General features: G+C 44.9%; 1 protein-coding gene and 1 long non-coding RNA gene across 2 annotated transcripts; both read right to left on the bottom strand.

Moving 5' to 3' along the window:
- Positions 1-4,041: 4,041 nt before the first annotated feature.
- On the bottom strand, positions 4,042-5,171 carry LOC115399988 (uncharacterized). Its single transcript, XR_003932754.1, has 3 exons — positions 5,080-5,171; positions 4,936-5,004; positions 4,042-4,855 (listed from the first exon to the last, which is right to left on the bottom strand). It is a non-coding gene; the product is annotated as an uncharacterized LOC115399988 (long non-coding RNA).
- A 2,204-nt stretch (positions 5,172-7,375) lies between these two features.
- LOC115399972 (dehydrogenase/reductase SDR family member 11-like) lies at positions 7,376-13,550 on the bottom strand. The gene is made up of 7 exons (XM_030107637.1): positions 13,353-13,550; positions 12,759-12,968; positions 12,475-12,569; positions 7,931-8,060; positions 7,698-7,790; positions 7,551-7,616; positions 7,376-7,449 (listed from the first exon to the last, which is right to left on the bottom strand). Exons 1-7 carry the CDS (start codon positions 13,482-13,484, stop codon positions 7,408-7,410), a joined length of 768 nt encoding a protein of 255 aa, XP_029963497.1. The 5' UTR covers positions 13,485-13,550; the 3' UTR covers positions 7,376-7,407.
- Between the last annotated feature and the right edge of the window lie 3,094 nt (positions 13,551-16,644).

A 16,644-nucleotide genomic window follows, 5' to 3' on the forward strand; every position in this document is an offset into this window, starting at 1 on the left:
GTGGCGGCAGCTCGGTCGATACCTAATGAAGGCGTCAGTTCGGTCGATGCAGGTTCTCCTTGTGACTGATTGCTCTGTGGCCTCCGCAGCCTGAAGGCTTGTCTGAGGAGGGTGAACGACACGTCCTCCAGGGTGGTGGGCCAGGCCTTCTTCAATGTCATCGGCGTTCCCTGCTTCGACTTGGTGTACGAGGAGCAGTGTGCGGAGCGGCACTGGTATGGAATGTAGGTATCAGCCTGAACTGTTAAGACGATTTGCGGCGTGCCGAGCTGAGCCGCGCTCAATCCGCCTCTGTTTTCCCCCCCGGCCAGGTGCAGTCGATACGAGCAGCTCCCCGTGGCCGTGCTGAGGGACGCCGTGCCCTACGACTTCGGAGGAATCGACGTCATCGATGAGCTGACGATGACTCCTCCGCACGCCAGAGAGTCCATGAGCAGCAGCGGCGACGAGAAAGCCGGGAGTCCCACTCCGTCCGCCGCGCCGGGCCCCGACGAGCCTTCTCTGAGAAACGTCGTCACCGCGGCCGAAGACTTCATCAAGGTGCTCGCCACCGTCTCCACGTCTCAGAGCTCCAACGCCGAGTCCGACAAAGGCGAGGCGCAGCGCTCAGAGAAGAAGAAAAAGAAGAAGAAGAAGAGGAAGAATTCAGGCAAGAACCAGAAAACTGACAAGAAGCCCAAAAGTAAAGCGGAAGGGAGGAAGAGGAAGCAGCAGGCCGGAGTCAGGCTGGAGGAGGGAGTCGCCGTTTCCCCCTCCGGCGGCAAAACCGACCACATGAAGACGCTGAGTAACTTCATCAGCGAGTCACACAGACGCGACCAGTCCAGCACAAACTCTAACTGAGTGCGCGACGGCGAGTTTGAGCTGGAAGGAAGAGACGAGCCGTCCAACCAAGTCATGAAAGACGAACCAGCGGCGGACGAGCAGGAAGCTCCTGCACGGCTGGAACCGGGCGTGGCGGCGGAGGGACGGTCGCTCTCCGGGGCCAGCAGGACCGTCACCCCACAGAAAACACAGAAAGACAGGAGGCAGATGTAGCGCCCCCTAGGTGATCTGACCAAATAGTGGAGTGCGCTCCCGAGTTCTTTAAAATAAATAATCTTCTTGTATCCTATGGTTAATTAATACTCTTTCAGATACTTAAATTTCCCCAAATTATGAATGTATAACCAAATAGCACCTTTTCACACAAAATAACCACATAATAGTTGAACTGTCAAGTATTTACTAAAATAATGAAAAGTATTAGAAAAATAAAAATCAAACAAAATACAATCAGCCCCAAAATAAATCTATTGTCCTTTATATTGAAATTAAAACCAACCACTCTGAAATGTGGGTACCCAGTAAATTAACTCACGTTGCAGGCCTGAAGAAAAAACTTGAGTGCGTTGCAGCCGAGAGAAAAAAAAAACACGGCTGGATCGCGCTTCAGCGCGATGCAGAAAAAAAAAAAGTAAACAGATCGACTTACAGTCAAGATGGCGTCCTTCCGCGCTGCAGCGCGACTCCAAACACAACGAGGGAGGAACGTCCTCGGTGTGATACTGTGTGCAGAAGCTAAAGGCAGTCCTCGTCGCCCGTAGACTCACGGTTCACAGCTGGAGAGGCAGGACAACACGCTTAACGATCCGCCGAGCAGGCGAACCTCCGTGAGTCCAACCAGTCGCGCCGAGCCCCTCATTTTGACTGGCCCGTAGCTGCCAGCACGAAGAGTCTTCACATGGTCCTCCCGACTCAGGAACAACCAGTCTTATTCACCATAAACATCCGGGTGCGAGTAACTTGTTGTTTCTCGGTGGACATCTACAAAAAGCTCAAAAGTTCGATGTTTTACCAACTTTTCTTCCCCTTCCACGGCCACGCATCACCAGGCCGTCCTCGCCTCGTGTCCTCCTTCTTCTTCTTCTTCTTCCTTGGAGTTTAATGGCTTGCATCCCAAACGGTTGCACTACCGCCATCTGCTGATCATTCCCTCTCTATCTTATACTGTTATTACACTCTCTCTCGTAGTGCCGTTTCTCTTAGAAAGGTACTCAAATGTCCTCCACTTCTTCCCCACTTCAATATTTCCCTCATCCCTCCTCCTTCCATTCCTTCTTGTCTTAATCCTGTCATCATCTTCTTTCTTTCCTGATAATACCTCCTGCAGTTCACTAACACATGTTCCACTGTTTCTGGCTCCTGACATGAATCACAGAGTCCTGTAGGATGTCTCCCTATCAGCTGCTTTGTGCTATTCAGGTATGTGTGTCCAATTCTCAGCCTTGTAATAGCTGTCTCCTCTTTCCTGCTGCCTCCTCCCACCCTCGTGCTCCCCACTTCCTTCTGTATGCCGTAAAGGTGTCTTCCTCTTTCTTCCGTGTCCCAACGCAGCTGCCACTTCCTATTTACTTCTGTCCACACTATGGACTTCCCCTCTGACCTGGACAGCCTGATGGGAGTATCAATATGTGCTTTCCTCACTGCTTCTTTGGCCATCTTGTCAGCCCTCTCATTTCCTCCCACACCTACATGAGCAGGAACCCACACAAATACAATTTCCACCCCTTCTCCCTTAATTCCTTTGTGTTCCAACAATACTGAATCAATTAAGTCTGGTCTACTGCTTGACATACCTGACCGGATGCTCTTTAGCACAGACACTGAATCACTGCAGATGATTACTTTGTTTGTCTTACTTTCTCTAACCCACCTTAGTGCCATCAAAATGGCATACATCTCCACAGAGAACACACTAAGGTGGTCTGATGTTCTGCTGCTCATTGTCCTTCCGTGACCAGCTACCACTACCGCCGCTCCCGTCTCTTGATCTTTTGACCCATCAGTGAAGACTTGGACGTAATCATGATACTTCTCCTCTACATATGCATAAAATGCACATGCAAGCTCTTGGCCTTTCTTCTTCCCAGATATTTCCATCAGTCCAAAATCCATCACCCTGGTATCCATCTTCCACACAGGAATGGCAGGCCAGATCACCGGTGAACAGAACTCCAAATCCTCCACTCCCAGTTCTCTGGCAGTTGACCCTCCAGTCCAGCCGAAGCTGAGTTTTCCTCCTCTTCCTCTCTCCCAGCAGTTCCGAATCACCTCATTTGTCGGATGGAGTTCTCCATAACCCCTCAAGTATGTCCAATAGTTGGCACTTAACTGCTTCCTACGTAGATCAAGCGGTAGTTCTCCTGCTTCCACTTGGAGTGCACACACTGGGGAAGTTTTAACTGCTCCTAAACAGACCCTGGGCCTGGACTCCATCCAATCTTGCCAACACTGACTTTGCCGCTGACCCATATGCCACACTTCCATAATCTAGTCTGGATCGGATTAGTGCTATGAATATACGTTTTAAGGATGCCGTGTCAGCCCCCCATTTCACCCCTGCAAGACTCCTAACGTTAATTACTTTCTTACACTTTCCCACTAAATGTGATGTATGCTCACTCCATGTTAAACGTGTGTCAAAGTGCAACCCCAAGAACCTAAAGCTATCCACTCTCTCAATACTTTGTCCATACATTCTCACTTCATTCCCTTCTGTACCTCTCCTTTGGGTAAAAAACATCACCTTTGTCTTCCCTACTGAAAACTTAAATCCCTATTTTATCCCCCACTCTTCAGTCTGCCGAACCCCTTCCTGCAGCTGACACACCACATGCCTCCCTCTTTTCCATATAGCCCCATCATCAGCAAAAAGCGATTTCCCCATACCTCTAGGCAAGCTTACAAAAATATCATTAATCATTGCTGTAAAGAGAGTGGGACTGATGACACTTCCCTGCGGTGTTCCATTCTCCACAACATAACTGTTGGATAGTTCTGTGCCTATTTTCACTTGGATGGTTCTTCCCTTCAAAAAGTCCAGGACCCAGTTGAACATTCTCCCTCCAAGCCCCACTTGATGCAGCTTAATCATCAGACCTTCCCTCCACATCATATCATAATGTGGCGAGATGAATCAGATTAACGGAAGCCAGACAACGCCACCTTGGGTGTTGCACCCAAGGAAATAACTAACAGTGAGGACACTCAGGTTCGTGGCTAAGAAGCAGGAGACGTGGGTTCTGGCCAACAGAAAATATCTTTATTAAATATGGAATTTCAAAAAAACACACATTCATTCCTCTTAAAAGAAGGGGAAGGGGGGAGCCCAATCAGAAGCTGAGGCTTACCGGAGGGACACTAGTAGTAGGGGGAATGAAGCCCTCGGAAGGATCATTCCCAGACACACGTGGACACTCTCACTCGCTGAAAATAAAGGTGAACACACTCAAACAAAAAGGGGTGCGCAGCACATCACACAGGAGGGAGACCCACCACCCAGGGACACCGATGCCACCACCGTCGTGCTCAGCTTCTGGAAGCGAGGGAAAAAGACAAGGGGAGTTAAAAAGGGTTTTTCCCCTCACATTCATGCATTCAAACAAAGAAGAATTAAGAACTAAACATGAGTGGGAGGGCAGCCACAACTCACAAGTAAAATAATAAATGCAAACCTGTAACTGCCACACCCTAAACAAAAACAAAGGTAAATGAAGAATAACAAAGAATGAACACAAAATTACATAAGGAAACAATAACCAAAAGAACAACAAAATAAACCGACACCTGTCTTAAACAAAAGTAATCAAATCAAAGAGAAAAGATAATAAAGCAAACAGATCGCTGCTGTCCTCCGCCTGGCGTTCCACCAGCGTACAAGCCCGGTTCAGGTGGTCAGCCAGTTGCTTGGAGTGCAGCAAACTGCAGACCGACTCCACGGAGCAGAGGCAAACCAGGCGTAGTTATGTGTCGTGGCAGCAACTCGGGAGGGCAAAACAGCTGGTAGGTTCCACTGCAGCTTAACTGGCCGCTCCTAATATGTAATAAAAAAAAAAGGCAGTCATACATCTGCACATACCTCCATACACCTAGGGGGGTATCTGAACTGCATACCTGGCCAGAAGCATCCAAATTGATCACCCGGTAGGAGAGGTGGGGAGTCTGTGGCTTCACAACAGCCACCTAAACACAAACTGCTGATTACTGCCAGCTGATCATGACAGTGGGGTGCGCCTCCAGGAGGACAGCTATACTCACTCCTCTAGCAGCAAGTTGACACCCAGATTCAGGGGTAAATGATCCCAGAGGCAGCCCAGCAGGCAAACACAGCTCACACGGCTCACACCAGGAAGTGAGGAAGCCCAGGGGCGGGGTCTACTCTAGAACCAGCGGCAGAGGCTGCACCAGTGAGAATGGCCCTCTTTTATACACAGCTCCCCCTGGCGGGATTGGTTAATTATTACAAGCCAGGAGAGGGCCTCCTCCTGCTACAATAAGCTTTCTCCACATCTAGAAAAACTGCTGCAACAACTTCCTTATTTACCTGTGCTTTCCTTATTTCATCTTCAAGACACAGGACTGGGTCCATCACACACCTACCTCTTCTAAATCCACTCTGATAGGAGGCCACCAGATGTCTTCTTTCCATATAGTGCATTAGTCTTTCATTCACCATCCTCTCCATCACCTTGCAGATATTTGAAGTCAGTGCCTCCTGTCCTCCTCTCCCTTCTCTTCCTGTTTCACTTCCTGACTCCACCCATCTCACCTCTCAACTCGTTAAATTAATCAATAAAATAATAAAAACAAAACATAATCATGGACATTCAGTGGTCATTTTTACAAACATTTTTAAATATATTTTTACACAAACACATGAACATTTTAAATGACATTTTTCATTGAAAACAATAACCAAAATCATCTCTCTCTTTTTTTTTTTAAAACAACATAACTTCATCAGTGATCAATACATTTTAACTCTTTCAACCCATAGACTTTTAACTACATTTTTAAATTATTTAATGCACATTTTGGATTACATGAACTAAAAATCCAAACCGGGTTACACAGAGGACAGAGAAGGGCAGGGAGACTCGTCCGCCAGGCTGGCGACAGCTTGCAGTGACCCCATCAGAAAAGGTCACTGCCGCTCCCGTCCGGACCAACATCGGCTCGGCCACGACGGCACGGCAAAGCCTGACGGACACACGGCCGGCGGTCGGCGCTGCCGGCCCCCCCACCCTCCAACCCAGCAGGTCAAAGGGAGGAGAGGACCGGAGGACGGGCAGCTCTGCTTCTCCGCTGGTGCTTCCTGCAGCACAGGGTTCCTCCGCTGTCGACCTGGAGGTGGCGCTGTCCACCGTACCGCCTGTCACACACAGGCAAGGCGTGGCTGTGTGATTAAATGAAGATGTGTGCATACATTCTTCTATCCTGTTTTCATATGAATGAACAGAGGCCGACAAAAACCCGTGTTTCTACGAGCACCACGACACTGAAGCAACGTCGTTCAGAATCCATTCACTGTTCATTCAGCTGCTCTCCAACTGAACTCTCTAACAGAAGGCGAGGCTTAATCCGAGGTGAGATTCAATTAAAAGCTAAAGAAAGGGTAAAAACCCACAGTCAAGCTCTTTGGAAAGACATGAATCGATGGAAAATGTGACTGGAACCTTTAATTAGCAGACTGCTCCGGTCAGGCAGGCGGAGAGGACGATGTGTTCTCCGGGACGTTATCAGATGAAGCTTCCAAAAATCCATCACGCCCAGCAGCCCTGAGGAAAAGCCGTGGATTGACAGGAGGAGACCGAATCTGACATGGATTGCTTCACAGTGACTCCCTTTGTGTTCCCATTGGTGGTCTTTTCAGCTTCATTTCTTTCTTTTCTAGTAGTAAAAACTCTGTATTACCGCTCTCGCATTGTGTTTTTGGTGGTAATTTTGTGACTCATTGATTAAAATGTCAGCTCTCTTGGGAAAAGCTTCACACCTTTCTAGTCGGGAATCATTACATACATAAGCATAAATATCCTGCTGAATAATATTTAAGAACTGCGACAGTCTTTTGAAATGTTTCTTGTATTGTTCAGTTTTTTGATTGTATTTCTTCACAGTCATTCACATCCACACCGATGAGCAATTTCAGAGGCCAAAATGTAACCTGAGTGGCCACCGACACAGTTGCTAGAACTTGACTCAGATTTTAAAACTCTATTTAAAAATGTTTTCAGAAAGAAACATATTCCAGGCGTTATCATAATCACTACTTTAATATAACAAGGTTAGACTGGATTCTGTCTTTCTCTTTTGTTTGGAGTTATCAGCATCATCCTCGTAGTTGGTTTTTAGGACGTTTTCAATTCTTATTTGTGAGAATTCAATCCACATTTCAAGTGCTTCGAAAACACACTTCTCTCCTGTGAAATATCAAACAATGCAGTCGAATAAATTTCATACACAAGCATTTTATTGTGCAGGTGTGCCACGTCATTTGAAATGTCTGTAACTCCAACATGTGAAAATGAGAGCTGATATGTTGCTAAAGTAAAAGCACGACTCGGTTCAGCTGCTGCTGACGTAGCGCTACCAGAACTCCTCCACGGGCTGAATCAGAACCTCTCCAATCTGAAACAGAACGAGGAGTACAGTCATCTGACGGTTATTTCAGTCATCAGTACGAAGGTGAGAATCATCGATCAGGTCCAGAACCGAGGCGGACAGCTGACCTGCACATGGGGCGGCGCGCTCAGGACGTACGTGACGGCGTCGGCAACGTCCTGCGCTGCCAGTGGCTGTCAGGGAAGAGAACAGGGCTTCAGAAGCGTTCAGTATGTTTGGAAATGTACAGCGTTCTACAGAAGATGCAGTCCTACCGTGTAAAGATTGTACAAATCCTCAGCCTTTTGTGGCTCGTTGACGAAGAGTCTGAAGGGAAAGTCTGTCACCACAAGACCCGGAGAAATGGACTGCAACCAGAGAGGGTCTATCAATGAAGCTCTGTCTGAAATGTGGCGTTCATGTGATCAGAATAACCGTCTTCCTCACATCAGCTGTGAGGCGAACCCCTCTGCACCGTGGATAACTGGTTTGCGTCTGGGAGTCTTACTGTGGCTCGAATGTGAGACTTGGCGAGACGCAGCTCCTGCCTCAGACCCTCGGTCAGCGCCGTCACCGCGTGCTTGGTGGCCGTGTAGAAATTCAGATTGGGAAAGGCGACGACACGATGCCCACATACACTGAAAAAGAAAAAAGAAAAATAAACGTGACATGCAGGTAACATCCATTCATAACATTTTTTACACTAAACCTACTTCTCCATAGGGTCACTGGCATTTGCTGTGAGGGTGAGGTTTGTACTATGTCTGCTTCAGTCAATAAATCATTAACAGCAGGTACATGTCAGTGTGTTTTTTTTCTTTGACACAGTTGAAAGGTCATCCACAGCATGCCCTGGGCTCGGGGCCAGGTCTGGGTCACTGCTCAACACTTTGACAACCCTGATCTCTACGCGTCAAGAACAGATTGTGAGTTTAAGAACCAAGACACGTCTGGAAGTTATTCTGAACACATAATCAGCAACACAAAAAAGCACTGACGCTCACAAAGTCACTCCAACCTCCACTGAAAGATTCCCGTTTGAGCTTTGTTTGTTCCTCTGACAGTAAATAAAGCAACAAGTCGGTGAGGGTTGAAGTTGACGGGGCCGATGGCTCCAGCTTTAATGTCAACAGTAGATAAAACGGTAACGCTTCCTTTTACAGTACGGTAATTACCATGTATTAACATGGTAATTGCAAGGTAAGTACCATGTAATAAGGAGAAGTTACTGTAAAATTACCATGTAATTACAGGGTAACTATGTTGCTAATTACCTAATACTTTTAGAGTAATTACCAAGCCAATTCCAGGCAAATACCAAGTAACTACCTGGTAGTAAGTATTAATTACTGGGTAATTATAATGTATATAGCAACTATGTCGGTAATTGCCAAGTACTTACTAAGTAATTGCTAAGTAATTACCATGTAATCATTGGGAAATGTAGACTTTTTACTAGGTATTACTAGGTACTTCTAGGTGTGTACGCTGTGTATTTCCCTATTAGTCAAGTGTTTTTTACTACTTACCTGGTAACTTCTTAGTATTTCCAAGTAACTACAACATTTACCTGGTAATTACGGTTGAACTGTAGACTACTGCAAAAGGAAGTGAGGCCTGCCTCCACACTATTACCTGGTAACTACTTATTCGTTACCCAGGAACTCCAAAAATACCTACCTGGAAATTACATAGTTATTAAAGTGAATTTGTACTGTGAAAGGAAGTGAGGTCTGTTTCCATGTTATTACCTGGTAATTACTCATTTATTACCCAGTAAATAGAAAAATATTTACCTCGAAATTACATAGTTATTAAAGTGGATTTGTACTGTAAAAGGAAGTGAGGTCTGTTTCCATGTTATTACCTGGTAATTACTCATTTATTACCCAGTAAATAGAAAAATATTTACCTAGAAATTACATAGTTATTAAAGTGGATTTGTACTGTGAAAGGAAATGAGGTCTTTTTCCATGTTATTACATGGTAATTACTCATTTATTACCCAGTAAATAGAAAAATATTTACCTGGAAATTACATAGTTATTAAAGTGGATTTGTACTGTAAAAGGAAGTGAGGTCTGTTTCCATGTTATTACCTGGTAATTACTCAGTATTTAGCCTGTTACTCGGAAACTTTCACATTACTCCACACACTTGCATCAAAAATGCAGCAAACCCCATCAGTGTGTGTGATACAGTCTCTGAACAGCACACTGTATCTATCAGGAGATCAGAGTTTCCATCAAAACCACCACCACCAGCCATCACATTACATTAAGATGAACGCATTATTATTACACTTCCTCACTGCAAACACCTCACTGTGACAGACATGCAAAAACAAGAGAGCTGCCAAAGATAAACATTTTAATCAAATGGAGTTCAAGTTCTTATAAAACAATTTACAAAACAGTGCACATTTTTAGCAGTCAGGCACCTTTTTTTTTTTTAAGAAACAGAACAGATTTCTTTTGCAAAAAACAAAATACAAATAACAAGTGATAAACAATCACTATAAATCAACATTAATAAGTACACTGCTCCAGTCTTGTGAATTCACATCATGTGTTTTCTGCAGATCCGTCTACAGGAACCCTTGATCTCCATCATCCCGAATACCCAGGACCGCCGTCGCCAGGTGTTGTCACGTTGTCCACGTCCAGACTTGTACCCCCCTCGGCGTGATGAAAACGAGGACAGCACGTCTCCACGTTTGTGTGCACCACTTAATGCGGTCCTACCCGGAACGTCGGCAGACGGTTAGTTCCGCCACTCGGTGATATTTATATTTGATTAAATTTCGGTTCTACCTCGACTGAGAGAAAGCTTATTTATGGCAGATCGTCTGCAGACACTTGGTGATATGGTGATATTTATATTTAATTAAATTTCGGTTCCTACTCTAATGAGAGAAAGCGTGTTTACGGCGGAACGTTCCGGGTAGGACCACATTAAGTGGTGCACAGATAAACGCGGAGAGAGAAAATAAGAACAAAAAACTCCGTGAAAAGAGCAAAAACAAACGGCTTACCTCCTTTACAATGTGATGCAGTCAGTGAGGTGTGTATATTTTCGTTTTTCTTGGTGTTTTATTGATTATTATAGTGGTGGTATGGAGCGCTCTGCAGCTGGTGGTGGGTGGCTGTGGTTCAGGCTTGGGTGAATGTTTCGGTTGTAATGTCGATTTCATGTGTATATTTGAAGGTTTAAAGGTATTTGTGTTTTGTGCAATGTGTATATTTGTTAATTGTGTAAGTTTCTGCTTATTAATATGTATATTTGTATGTTTTCAGCTCTCACGTTTGGGGTTTGGATGTTAAAGTGAATAAACCCTGAGCATTAAGAAGGAACTGTTGTGCTGTCCTCGTTTTCATCACGCCGAGGGGGGTACAAGTCTGGACGTGGACAACGTGACAACACCTGGCGACGGCGGTCCTGGGTATTCGGGATGATGGAGATCAAGGGTTCCTGTAGACGGGTCTGCAGAAAACACATGATGTGAATTCACAAGACTGGAGCAGTGTACTTATTAATGTTGATTTATAGTGATTGTTTATCACTTGTTATTTGTATTTTGTTTTTTGCAAAAGAAATCTGTTCTGTTTCTTAAAAAAAAAAAAAAGGTGCCTGACTGCTAAAAATGTGCACTGTTTTGTAAATTGTTTTATAAGAACTTGAACTCCATTTGATTAAAATGTTTATCTTTGGCAGCTCTCTTGTTTTTGCATGTCTGTCACAGTGAGGTGTTTGGAGTGAGGAAGTGTAATAATAATGCGTTCATCTTAATGTAATGTGATGACTGGTGGTGGTGGTTTTGATGGAAACTCTGATCTCCTGATAGATACAGTGTGCTGTTCAGAGACTGTATCACACACACTGATGGGGTTTGCTGCATTTTTGATGCAAGTGTGTGGAGTAATGTGAAAGTTTCCGAGTAACAGGCTAAATACTGAGTAATTACCAGGTAATAACATGGAAACAGACCTCACTTCCTTTTACAGTACAAATCCACTTTAATAACTATGTAATTTCCAGGTAAATATTTTTCTATTTACTGGGTAATAAATGAGTAATTACCAGGTAATAACATGGAAACAGACCTCACTTCCTTTTACAGTACAAATCCACTTTAATAACTATGTAATTTCCAGGTAAATATTTTTCTATTTACTGGGTAATAAATGAGTAATTACCAGGTAATAACATGGAAACAGACCTCACTTCCTTTTACAGTACAAATCCACTTTAATAACTATGTAATTTCCAGGTAAATATTTTTCTATTTACTGGGTAATAAATGAGTAATTACCAGGTAATAACATGGAAACAGACCTCACTTCCTTTTACAGTACAAATCCACTTTAATAACTATGTAATTTCGAGGTAAATATTTTTCTATTTACTGGGTAATAAATGAGTAATTACCAGGTAATAACATGGAAACAGACCTCACTTCCTTTCACAGTACAAATTCACTTTAATAACTATGTAATTTCCAGGTAGGTATTTTTGGAGTTCCTGGGTAACGAATAAGTAGTTACCAGGTAATAGTGTGGAAACAGGCCTCACTTCCTTTTGCAGTAGTCTACAGTTCAACCGTAATTACCAGGTAAATGTTGTAGTTACTGGGAAATACTAAGAAGTTACCAGGTAAGTAGTAAAAAACACTTGACTAATAGGGAAATACATAGCGTACACACCTAGCAGTACCTAGTAATACCTAGTAAAAAGTCTACATTTCCCAATGATTACATGGTAATTACTTAGCAATTACTTAGTAAGTACTTGGCAATTACCGACATAGTTGCTATATACATTATAATTACCCAGTAATTAATACTTACTACCAGGTAGTTACTTGGTATTTGCCTGGAATTGGCTTGGTAATTACTCTAAAAGTACTAGGTAATTAGCAACATAGTTACCCTGTATTTACATGGTAATTTTACAGTAACTTCTCCTTATTACATGGTACTTACCTTGCAATTACCATGTTAATACATGGTAATTACCGTACTGTAAAAGGAAGCGTTACCGATAAAACTGCACCTGTTCAAATGTATGATGTGCCCATCGTCAACGTTTCTCTCCTTCATGGACTGATACGTTTCTCGTGTGCAGATGGTTAACGCCAGGACGTTCACCTGAAAGCACGGCCAGGAGAGAGGGCATGTGACGATACCTGAGGCAATAAAGTTCCACTTGGGTCCTTCAGTTGAATTTTCTGTACAACTTTACAAAGTGCAACCTCAGAATCCTCACATGAACACAGTGGCTCCAGATTCTGCTGGCAAACAATACAAATGAAGGGGTTTGATTCCCGCAGCTCTTACATCCAGCATGTTCCTCCAGCTGCTGGTTCTACCAGACAGCAGGTGGTCCGCATGGCCCAGGCCGGCGTTGTTGATGCACACGTCCACACCTTGGTGCTGAGCTTTGATGGCAGCGAACATGGACAGAATCTCTTCTTCTTTGGTCAAGTCGCACTTAAAAGGCACCAAAACGCCGCTGAAGCCGGCGCTCTGACACTCTGCTGCCAGTTTCTGGAGTCACAAGACAAAGATGGAAATCACATGAAAGGCTTGTAGGAGCTGTAATCACAGCTTCTCGTCCAGGGAAGACGTTTCTGTGGAGGGCGATGAACTGCTGGTACATCCCATGGCATTATGTAACACAGCATTTTGCTGATCTGAACACTTCAGAAGGTGTTTATAAGGAACTCCTCTGTATCCCCCCGTCCTGTGTTATGAAAGAACAACACTGCCAGCACTCCTGTCCAGAAACAAAACCTCTCCAGACATTTCATATCAGATGTTCTGCAAACTACCTGCTCACTTTAGTTAACCAGTTCAGTTTTTCTTATTTCCCATCAGCGATAAACATTAAAGCAGCTGTGCTGATGAATAAAGTTCGAACAGGGTTCAGACCTGGATTTTCTCCACGTCCCTGGCGCAGCCCATCACCTTCATCCCCAGGCGGACCAGCTCTCTGGCGATCGCCGCCCCGATCCCGACCGAGGCTCCGGTCACCAGAGCCACTCTGCCCCTCCAGCGCTCCATCACAAACCCGGTACCGAACAGAAAGCCTCCGAGAGAGACACTGCCGAGCAGAGAGGCGGCTGCAGAGGGAGCAGTCAGCGGGGGGGAAGTGGGAGGGACGGCGGGTTTACAGACCCCCCCTCCCTCCCCTCCCTCCCTCCAGGGGGGAGGGAGATGTGGACTCATGATCTCAAACCTGGTCAACACATGGCACCAGATTTGTTCCCTCTGCATTCCGAAACCCCTGTTCTTACCCTGGAGGAGAAACCTGACATCTGGAGGAAACCACAGAAGATTCCAGGCTGCCAGTGCTCTTCATTAAGCACAGCTGCTTTTTGGGTGTTTTATTCTCAGTTGATGATCATTTCTGTTTCTATGTTCTGTTTTAGTTTTAGTGTTGTGTTTTGCTTTGCAGTGAAATACACAATTCCATGTTCACACAGTGGGAGACAAATCCAAACCCTGTTTGGACACATTTTGACTTCTTTGGACCATTCAGGGATTTAAATATGACAATTCTGTGTATATTGATTATATAATGCAGATTCCAGAAGTATATTTTAATAGATATTGCACTTTTTGTTTTTTCTTTACTTTAAAATCTTGTGTTTTTCTTGCCTATATTGTCTTTCTCTTCTATATTTTTGCCTGTATTCTGTAGCTTTTATTCTGTGATATTTGTCTGCACCGTAGGAAAGCAAGTGACACAAAACCTCATTTGCACTGCATGTCTTGTGCTTACAGCAGAACTTTGACTTTTGACTTTAATATAGTCAATACGTGTGATCAAACCTCTCCTTCTTGCCTCAGAATAAGGTTCTTCTTGTATGTTAAACAGATGTTCCTCCTCCTGACCAGGTGGGACCTCTGGGAAATGTTAATGGCTTCCTTGATGTTCTTGTAAGATGCACCCCCAGCCACAGGGCGGGGTTGTTTGCAGAAGTGGTTATAAAATGCTGGTCTGCTTTGCAGAACTTCAGAACTCACACTGATCTGGTGGCAGTGGAGACTTCTCTTCTTGCTGCAGCTGCAATAAAAGAATCAAGGAACCCCTCGCTGGTGCATTTATTTAACAGAATTTCCACAACAATATATAAGCTTATATAATGAGTGAACTCTTCTTCCATACTGTGTTTTCACTCTTTTTCCTCTTTTGTTTCATTCTTGTTCAGAGGTGAATTTTTGATATTCATACGATTTGTCTGCTGGCATTCACAGTAGACAGCCTTCAGAATATTGTTAACGTATAACACGACCTGGAGGACAGGGAAGGCATGTCTGCTCTCTGCTGGCAGGACATTTAGTTTCTACAGAGTTGTTGGTGAGTTATGATTTGTTTATTTGACCTCTGGTCATGAAGGAGTAATCACATGGACACTCATACTGCTGTCCATGCTGAGCGGTCGACTCGCCGGCCGGACTCTGCTCTGCAGCTGTGTGACAAGAGGATGCTGGATCCTGGCCCGACAGGAGGAGCCTCTGCTGGTGCTTTGGCAGGACGACATGTGTCCACGGGTTCGTGGGTCTTGACCTGTGTGGACCCTGCTGGCTGGATGGTAAGAACAGTAACACGATGGAGCCACAGCTTGGGCAGCAGAGGGGGAAGGCAGAAGAATGCAGCACGTGATGTAAACCCGGGTGGCATTACAGACTCTGGCCTCTTTACAACAGCAGCTTAGTGGCAGACAGAGAAACCACAATCATAATACCAACCCACTTTTTCTGATATTTTCTTTAAACAAATGTGACCGGGTAAAATGACAATCCGCAGGACACAACTTAATTTTGTGGGATCTTTAATCTTGACTACTCAGCCAAAAAGGAATCAAATATGACATGAGCAGCATTAAATGAATTTAAAGATGCAGAGTGGTCTTTTTACCGTTTCCTCTGACTGATGCCAACAAATACATTCACAGGTGGGCATCCCCATGCACCATTGAACCCATATCTTTTAGGTATTAATTCCTATCACAGAAATGATCACCAGGAGAGGAAAACTTCAAATGTACTGAGTGAAGAATAAACAAAACAGAGGGTACATGAACAACTGAAGCAGTCTCTTCTCCAAGAAGTTCATAAAGATGCAGAGTCAACAGAATACAGTGGCGAACTGCCACGTGATGCGTCATGTCGCTAGTGAACTTGCGTCCCAAAACTCCTGCTCAAACTCATCCGAGTTTCAATACCCACGCTGGCGGTCTGACACGGCCAAAGTTACTCTGCACGTGTTGGTGAATCTTCTTCCTCTTCCGGGTTCTATACTGCCGTTTCTGCACATACAGAGCCACCTGCTGGCGAATGCGAGAACCTGATTCTCCACCCGGCTACATACTCCCCTGCTAAAACATCGTCGTCCTCGATGAGTTAGTTCGCAGTCCGTACCTCTTTCACTGCTTCCCGGAAGAATGCTGCTCCCAAACTACTCAGCAACTCGGAAAGTACATCAGAACTGAGGGAGATAGCTTTACATGCAGAGACAGGTACGTGATGAGGATTTGAATGTACCCCTGCATTTTCTCTCCGTGTTCTGCGTTTTGCAGGGACTGGTGTGGTCCCTACTGACACAGAGTCAGTTACGTCTTCAAGTGGGGGCCTGTGGGTTTGCTCATTCGAACCCCCCTCTGTGGTCTGTTCTTCCTGTGTTCCTAAATCCAAGTTCAGGCTCGGAGCCTCCTCCAACACCACGTACTCCGGATCTTGGCACCCCAGTACAGGGTCAACAGGAGCAGTCGATGTCACTGGAACCTTGGTTTTGTCCTTACGAGGAGCAGGCACAGGAAACTCACATGGTCTGAGGTCAGCCCTGTGGACTCTCTTTACAGGACCTCCCTCCACTGGCTCTACTGCATGGGTGGTACCCTGGATTTCCACCACCCTATGAATAATAGGTCCCCATGCATCCTGGATCTTATTCCTACCATATGGCCTGTTTCTGAGGTACACTAACTGTCCCACACTCACTGGGGGACAATGTATTTTGGGTTTGTCCCGCTCCAGTCGTGCTGCTGATTTCTGTTCAGTGTACTCTCTTGCTCTGGCATGAGCCTCATTAAGTTGCCTCTGGTGCATCTCCAACCAGTCACTTTTTCTGTTGGTCCCAGCATTTTGTCCCAAAAGTGCATCTATGGGAAGACGAGGGTGGACCCCAAACAGCAAATAGTGTGGTGAGTAACCAGTA

This window comes from Salarias fasciatus, chromosome 14 (genome assembly GCF_902148845.1).
Source record: "Salarias fasciatus chromosome 14, fSalaFa1.1, whole genome shotgun sequence".
NCBI lineage: Eukaryota > Metazoa > Chordata > Actinopteri > Blenniiformes > Blenniidae > Salarias > Salarias fasciatus.

Excerpts from the sequence above, each read along its gene's own strand:
- LOC115399972 (XM_030107637.1), bottom strand. The coding sequence starts at position 13,484 with ATGGAGCGCTGGAGGGGCAGAGTGGCTCTGGTGACCGGAGCCTCGGTC. Across the intron at positions 12,969-13,352 it reads GGGACGTGGAGAAAATCCAG|AAACTGGCAGCAGAGTGTCA; the intron begins GTCTGAACCCTG and ends TTGTGACTCCAG. Across the intron at positions 7,617-7,697 it reads ATTTGTACAATCTTTACACG|CCACTGGCAGCGCAGGACGT; the intron begins GTAGGACTGCAT and ends CTTCCCTGACAG.